General features: G+C 36.4%; 1 protein-coding gene and 1 pseudogene across 1 annotated transcript; both read left to right on the top strand.

The window, feature by feature from the left end:
* The first annotated feature begins 1,421 nt into the window (after nucleotides 1-1,421).
* LOC132171787 (probable glutathione S-transferase parC) lies at nucleotides 1,422-2,451 on the top strand (annotated as a pseudogene).
* A 1,292-nt stretch (nucleotides 2,452-3,743) lies between these two features.
* LOC132168742 (probable glutathione S-transferase parC) lies at nucleotides 3,744-7,459 on the top strand. The gene is made up of 2 exons (XM_059579774.1): nucleotides 3,744-4,183; nucleotides 6,818-7,459. Exons 1-2 carry the CDS (start codon nucleotides 3,869-3,871, stop codon nucleotides 7,160-7,162), a joined length of 660 nt encoding a protein of 219 aa, XP_059435757.1. The 5' UTR covers nucleotides 3,744-3,868; the 3' UTR covers nucleotides 7,163-7,459.
* The last annotated feature ends 906 nt before the right edge of the window (nucleotides 7,460-8,365 follow it).

Here is an 8,365-nt window from a genome sequence, read left to right as displayed (position 1 = left end):
TTCTATCTATACGAGAGATTTGGCAAATTGAGCATGGAGGCCGAGTTCCCCAAGATTGTTGCATGGGCTAAGAGGTGCCTGCAAAAGGAGAGTGTTGCCAACACTCTTCCTGACCAGAAGAAGATTTATGAGTTTCACATGAAGTGGTTTGGATTAGAGTAATGGTCTGGCCAGAGTTACAGAGTATTGTCTGCTAAATGTAAGATTATATATAGCCTTTCTACCATATATAGGAATAAGAAAGATATAAGGCTTTGCTTGTTGATGCGTTTTACCGGGTGTCCTTTGTATTTTGTTTTGAGAAATGCTACACACACTCTCACCATCACACTTTTAAGTGCACATTTTTTGACGGGACATTAAAAATCACCATTGAATCCAAAATTCAATAGTGATATATTCAAAAATTCAATGGTTATTTTCAATGCTACATTAGGGAGTGTAATAGTGAGGGTATGCATAACATTTCTCTTTTGTGTTTGGTTTAAAAAAAAAAGAAACTTCTATAAGTCTTTTGTACCCTTTAATAAGAAAAGGGGTATGGTGTTGGAAGGAAGTTAATGGAGACAAAAGGAGAAGAGCTGGAGGCAACAAAGAAGGAATGCTTGGAAATGTTTAAGACATTGGAGAGAGAGCTTGGTGAGAAGCCTTACTTTGGGGGTGAAACATTTGGGTTTGTCGACATTGCTCTCATCACTTTCTACAGCTTCTATGTGCTTGAGACATTTGGCGAATTCAGCATAGAGGCAGAGTGCCCCAAGATCATTTCATGGGATAAGAGGTGCATGAAGAAGTAGAGTGTCGCCAAGACTCTTCCCCACCAAAAGAAGACTTATGAGTTTTCCTTGGAGAGGATTGGACTAGAGTAATGCTACTCTGCTCAGAATTACAGAGTATAGAAATGTGCCTGCATTAACTATTAATGAGGAATGATATATATATATATGATCTTTCTTTTCTCTCTCAACTTTTCTTTTGCCCTTTATCCATTGTCTAACAAGGCGAAGAAACAAGTTTTTTAACAAAATGTATATCCAATTTTGATTTCGAAAAGACTGAGTTAATACAAGTTTAACTGCAAAACAATTAGTCAAACGAGGATTGTCTGTGCTATATTTAGAATGCAACATTAACTTTAATATGATTATGGGCCATTTATTTTAAATAAATGACCCAAAACACCACGACACATAAGAAAAGGATGACTTAACCACTTTCTGTGGCTAAATGGGTGATGGTCAATTACCTTCAGCTAGAAAGGGCTAGTTTGATGCGGATACTCTTCACGTTTTGTAGAAAGATGGTCAAAGACTCAAAATATCAAAAGCCATCCCTAGGAAAGAAAATGCATAGAAAACGACACAATTGTCACCAAACCCACCTTCATTGCAAAACTTTCCTGCCTTCGATATGTACTGAGCTACGTAGAAGTTCGAGGACTGTCCCACGTCTTTTTGGCCGCTCCATCCCACTTTTCTTTTCTTCCCAAGTTGCTTCAATATTTTTGAGACAATGGCGGACGAGGTGGTTCTGCTGGATTTCTGGGCCAGCGTGTTTGGGATGAGGGTCAGCCGGTCAGGATCGCTCTGGCTAAGAAGGGGATCGAATACGAGTACAAGGAAGACGACTTGAGGAACAAGAGCGAGCTGCTTCTCAAGATGAACCCGGTTCACAAGAAGATCCCGGTTCTCATCCACAACGGTAAACCGGTCTGTGAGTCCTTCATCATCGTTCAGTACATTGACGAGGTCTGGAACGACAAATCTCCGTTGCTGCCCTCTGATCCATACCAAAGAGCTCACACCAGGTTCTGGGCTGATTTTGTTGACCAGAAGGTAGAAAAGCCTCTGCAATTTCTTTTTTTAACTTTTTTTTCCTTCTAATTTTATTTTATTTCTTTTATACCAAAATAAACTAATCCCAAATTAGTAGGAGCTCAAATATTTTAGTTTATTTATTTATTTTTATTGATTAATATATAGAACAATAAAACATCTCAATATTTCCCTCCGTTGTATGTTCGTGGGATAATACTGGTGTATGCCGTGCAGCCGTTGGTACGAAGTTATATGCCACAAAAGGAGAAGAGCAGGAGGCAGCAAAGAAGGATTTCTGGGAAATATTTAAGACATTGGAGAGAGAGCTTGGTGAGAAGCCCTACTTTGGGAGTGAAACATTTGGGTTTGTCAACATTCTCTCATCACTTTCTACTGTCAGTTCTATGTCTACGAGGCATTTGGCAAATTCAGCATAGAGGCGGAGTGCCCCAAGATTGTTGCATGGACAAAGAGGTGCATGCAGAAGGAGAGTGTCGCCAAGACTTTTCCTGACCAGAAGAAGATTTATGAGTTTGTCTTGGAGTGGTTTGGTCTGGAGTAATGGTCTGACCAGAGTTACAGAGCATTGAAGTGTTTGCTTGTATTAAAAATCACAATTGAATTCAAAATTCAATAATAATATGTTCAAAAATCCAATGATTATTTTTAATGCTACGTTAGAAAGTGTAAGAATGCAAGTGCGTGTAACATTTCTCTGTTGTGTATGGTTTGAAAAAGAGAAACTTTTAAAGATCTTTTGTATCTTTCAATAAGAAGATAATGCATCGGCCTAGAATAACAAATTAGAATTTGGTAAAAACACTAGATCATATTCTCTATCACCCATCATCATCCACAAAATTCCCATTGTTTCTAATTGGAGAATCCCCTGACATTATTTTTAATACTCTTGGTCTACTCAATACTATTAGTATAGTTAGCTACCAAGATTGATATGAGTACAAACATTCATGCTCACAACATTACTCATTGGGCATTACAATCCGTTCCACTTGCAACTTACCATCACAATATTATGGCAAAGACCCTCCTTGGAAATTAATTTGAAGCACGTTTTATTGTCTTGATTAGCCTGTATTTCTCTTTTTGTAGTACTGTGTTATTTCTTCTGTTTGGTTTTCTTGTTGTAGGTGTACCATTGTTTTTAGTACTCTATTAAAAAAAACTATGAATATTATTTCATACCCATTGGTGTGATGTGTTTCAAGTAGCTAATACTTTTTTAAATGATAAAGAGCTTGTTTAGGTATGCGTTTGAATGGTTTAAAAGTGTATTTAATACTCAAAAAAGTTCGTTTAAATAAGAAAATACTCGTTTAATAAAAAAAAAATTGAAAGTGCTTTTAAGAGTCTAAAAAGCTTTAAAATAGCCCAAATGCACTTTTGACAAAAGCTAAAAAATGAAATTTTTGCCCCCAAAAAAATTTTTTTTACTTAAAAACTCTATTTTTCAAACACAATATCAAACATGCTCTAGGTCACTTAAAATATGCCACATCAACCATATAAAATATATGTAATAAATAAGTGTAAAAATAAAACTATTAAGACGGCTATATGATTGACTAGCTCGCTTGATTACATTTTTTTAATTAAAAACTATTTTGTTGCGACGTAAATATGAAAATAAATTTAATTTTTTTGTGTTTAAATAAAATTATCTATTAATTTTTGTAATTATTTTTTGGTAGAAAGCAAAAGGCAAAGATAGAAGACTTTATTGGAGACCATAAGTGAAGGGGAATAGGATCCTCTCCTTTAACAAAGGATAATTCGGGGAATCTCTAAATGTTGACAGATTGAATAATTAGTAGTGGGGTCACCTTCGGGAAAATGCTATCTACAGTAACTACACGTACAAAAATTTACTTTACTAACCTTACATTTAATACATGATAAATAATCCCCAACCCTACCCACTCACCTTTCGCATACTCACTGATCAGCTACAACTCCGAGGACTCCACCAATCTTCATCTTGCCGGTTGCTCTCTCTCTCTCTCTTTTCGGTGTTTCTTTGGTTTTTGGCAATGGCGGACGAGGTGGTTGTGCTGGATACCTGGGCCAGCATGTTTGGGATGAGGGTGAGGATCGCGCTGGCTGAGAAGGTGATCAAGTACGAGTACAAGGAGCAGGACCTGAAGAACAAGAGCGAGCTGCTTCTCAAGATGAACCCGGTTCACAAGAAGATCCCGGTTCTCATCCACAACGGCAAGCCGGTCTGTGAGTCCCTCATCATCGTTCAGTACATTGACGAGGTGTGGAAGGACAGGTGTCCGTTGCTGCCCTCTGATCCTTACCAGAGAGCTCAAGCCAGGTTCTGGGCTGATTTCGTTGATGCCAAGGTACACATCACTGAAATTTCCTTTCTTTTTTGTTTATGTTTTTAATGCTGTTTTAGTTTCTTGTACGTTTGATTTGTTTTCATAGCAAACTAGCAGTTTGATTTTATTTTTATTTTTTTCTTGAAGCAAGAAACTAATCCCAAAGTATTTGTCCAAAGGAGCTCCAATACTTTATTTTTATTATTTTGTGTTGTTCTAGTTTCTGGCCTTCTGGGTTTTCATGGGTGTCTCGTGTTTTTGGACAATCTTAACTTGAGCCAAGCTATAAAAGGCCAAAAAACAGAAAACAAAGAATTAAAAAATAAATAAAAATAACGGTTGTTGGACCATCTAAAATGATCGGTCCTGATTAAGCTATTTAAGCATTAAAAAGAAAAAAATAAAAATAAAATAAAGAGTTAAGACATGTATAAGTATACGTTTTGGGGTCTAAAAATGTGTTTAACAACTCAAAAGATTTTGAAAAAAAAAGTACCCGTTTGTTAAAAAAAAAAATTAAAAACACTTTTAAGGTCAAAAAGCATAAGAGCCTGTTTGAAATTGCGTTTGACAAGAACTTTTTAAGTAAAAAAAAAGTTTTTAAGCAAGTTTCATTTTTAAGTTTTTATCAAAAGTATATATATATATATATTTGGCTATTTTTAGATTTTTTAACCCTTAAAAGCGCTTTTAATTTTTTTACCAAACGGACACTTTTTTTCTTCAAATGGACTTTTTGAGTATTAAAAGTATTTTTAAATCCCTCCAACACAATTTCAAATATCAAATATGCCTTAAAAATAATTAAAATGTACTTTAAAAAAAAAATCTATTTTTTAAATACAATTTTAAACATATTATTTAGGGGATATCCGTACCACCCATCTAAGGGTAAGGGCATGCCATTAGGAAGCCGATCACCTTAAAAGGTGGTCCGGTGACCACTTTTTTGTTTTGGCTTTTTTATTATTGGTCACATGGCTTAATCCAATCCAGGCCGTTTATCTCAATGAACGGCCTAGACTGAAGGAATTAGAGGCCCAGCAATTCTATTGGTAGCACAGAACTACAAGTGCAGGAAAGGTAAAAGCTAGTATACTGTAATTTCTGTTTCAATAAGTGTTCAGTCCGCGTTTACGACTTAAGTTTTTCTTTCCAGATTCTTATGAAATATTGTAAATTGAAAAGAATAACCCATACTGATCTCTTCCATCTGCTCTTGCAATTTCGACCCACTTTCAAGTTCTTGAACCCTTAATGGCCAAAATGAAAGTTACAAGAAATACAGCGAACAAAAACACTTGTTGCATCTTTCCAAAGTAGGACTCAAATCTTTTTACTCACTCTCACGTGTATACTCAATAATCTTTACCTTACGTGTAACTCCATCACCATATTACTATACTCTCTTTCAAACAAAAGCTTTTTATCAATGGCCATCTCCAAGAGCATTTTGTGAGCTATATGGGTTTACTCGAAGCCCTTACGTGTAACTCCATCACCATATTACTATACTGGCCCCCCCTTCATTCTGTCCCTGCCTACACCCCCTTGTCTGTGTCTGCATCACTCCATTATATGACACATCACCATTGGCTCCGATAAACCCCTCGACCGTGTCATTGGCTCTTTTAGGCTCCGTTTGCCAACAGTGCGGAACGGCATTGTAGCTAAAACGGTACTATTCTAGCTACAATATCATCCTTTAAAAAATGTTTTTTTTTTCTTTTAAAAAAAAATAAAAAATATTAAAAAACTTATAAAAAAATAATAAAATTTAAATTTTAAATTTTAAAAGAGTCGATAAAAATAAAAATCATCTAAAACTATAGTAAAACAGTCGATTTGGACGTCATTCACCAAAAAATAAAATAAAAAAAAAAGCGGAGAAAGAGATGGGGTGGCTCCAGCCACCTTGTGTAAATGGGGTGGCCTTGGCCAAGGGGGGTAGCTCCACAAGCCAGTAAGGTGGTTGAACCACCCCATAGCCAAGGGGTGACGGACACCCGGCCCGTATGGAGTTAAGGGGTAATCCAAAAAAAGGCCACCAAATACACCCACGGTCCCTTTTTTTTTTTAGCCAAGAGGGTGGCGGACCACCCCACTTGGCCATGGGGAGTTCAAAACCACCCCCCATCTGAATATGGTGGCTCACGGCCACTCCATTGGCAAAAAATTGAATGGTTGACCCACACTTTTAGCCAAAGGGTGTTGAGCCACCCCGATCTCTTTCTCCCTTTTTTTTTTTTTTTTTATTAAGAAAAAGTAAAAATAATAATTTTAATGCCCAAAACGACACCGTTTTGGGCTGGGGTGTTTTTTTTTAAAGTTTTTTAATTTTTTTTTTTTTAAAGAAAAAAATATATATATCATTTTTTAAAGGATGGTACTGTACCGTTCCAGTTACAGTACCGTTTCGCACTGTTGGCAAATGGGGCCTTAGTGACTCCATAATATAACATGTTGTGCTTGTGGGTTTGGGTCCAACTATACTATAATAACCTTTTACACTCATGACATCTTTTTAATGTGGAAGCTTAAACTTTTCTACATTTACGCGTGTATACGCAACGTAGTTTTTATTAGTAGTCATGATTTGAAATTAATTATTTTAACCAATGGAGTGCGGTAATACAATGTGAGTGCAAAATGCAGGTGTATCCTGTTTCAAGGAGGATATGGGCCACTAAAGGAGAAGAACAAGAAGCAGCAAAGAAAGAGTACTTTGAAACCTACAAGATATTGGAGGGAGAGCTTGGTGGGAAGCCTTACTTTGGGGGAGAAACATTTGGGTTTGTGGACATTGCCCTCATCACTTTCTACAGCTGGTTCTATGCTTATGAGACATTCGGCAATTTCAGCATGGAGGCGGAGTGCCCCAAGATTATTGCATGGGTTAAGAGGTGCCTGCAGAGAGAGAGTGTTGCCAAGACTCTTCCTGACCAGAAGAAGGTTTTAGACTTTGTTGTGGGCTTGAGGAAGAACCTTGGCTTGGAGTAGAATAATGGTTTGGCCCAAGTGTGGAAGTAGTAGCATATTAGCATGGTTTTGGACCTTTGGCCGGTCGTGTTTTATGCCCGTTTAGCTTTTGTTGGACACTTCGGTGTGTCTTTGTCTGCTGAGTACCATATGATCAGAAGAACGTGTGTCGTGTTGTGTCACGCTTGTTATCGTGAATGTATCTTTAATAAGAAATGACACTTTGTTGTGTCGACCATGCTTTTGAACTATAGCGATGACTATATATATATACTTTGTTGTCTTTCTTAGAATGGAATGTATATCAGTCTTTGGGTATCCGTGTATGCAGAGCAATGATCTCTATCTTCATTTCTGCCCATTGTCCATTGTCTTAGGAAATAAAGAAAGAAACAAAATTATTAAAAAAAAACAAACAAACAAATATTTTAAAAAAATCATGAAAAATCAAGTGCAAGGTATAAATTTTTGTTTCTTTGGAGTATTTTCTTGTAAAAAGATATATGTATTGGAAAATGATCGGCCAAAATCTTGAAAATTATTATGAAAAAAGTACGTTTATCATCTTAAACTAATAAACAATTTGTCATGAGTAATGTAACTCTTCACATCCGCTGATATATCATATTTTAAGTAGTTAGTATAAAAAGTGAATGGCTAGGTGCTCTCTCGGTGTCCTCCTGATTATAAGTGAATATTATTTAAAAATAAAAATAAAAATAACAAATTGCTCTTAATTTTAAAAACTAATATCTACTCGGGACAAGAAAAATACTGAAAGTGTACATAATATTTTCCATAAAAATAAAAATAAAAATCCTCTTTTTGGCAAATCAAGTTGAGGATGTGATATATATGTAAAATTTAAGCTTTATTGGAGACCACAACTTAAAGAGAATAGGAGCCTCTGCTTTTAAAGTAGGATTATTCGGGGAATCTTTAAATGAAGATGGATTGAATTATTGAGTAGTGAGTCACCCACCCTTGGGGATAATGCTATCTAGAGGTACAGAAATTTCCTTTACAACCCTTTCATGTCATACCTAATAAATAAATAACCCGCAACCTCCGGTCCCCATGCACCTTCGCATACTCAGACTGTACCACATCTTGTGAGTTGCTCTCTATCTCTCATTTCAGTCTTTCGAGGTGTCTGATAATGGCGGACGAGGTGGTTCTGCTGGATTTCTGGCCCAGCATGTTTGGGATGAGGGCCAGGATCGC

This window comes from Corylus avellana, chromosome ca2 (assembly GCF_901000735.1).
Source record: "Corylus avellana chromosome ca2, CavTom2PMs-1.0".
NCBI classification, from domain to species: Eukaryota; Viridiplantae; Streptophyta; class Magnoliopsida; order Fagales; family Betulaceae; genus Corylus; species Corylus avellana.
Note: the sequence above shows the minus strand (reverse complement) of the source record. Positions and strands in the feature narration are given on the sequence as shown.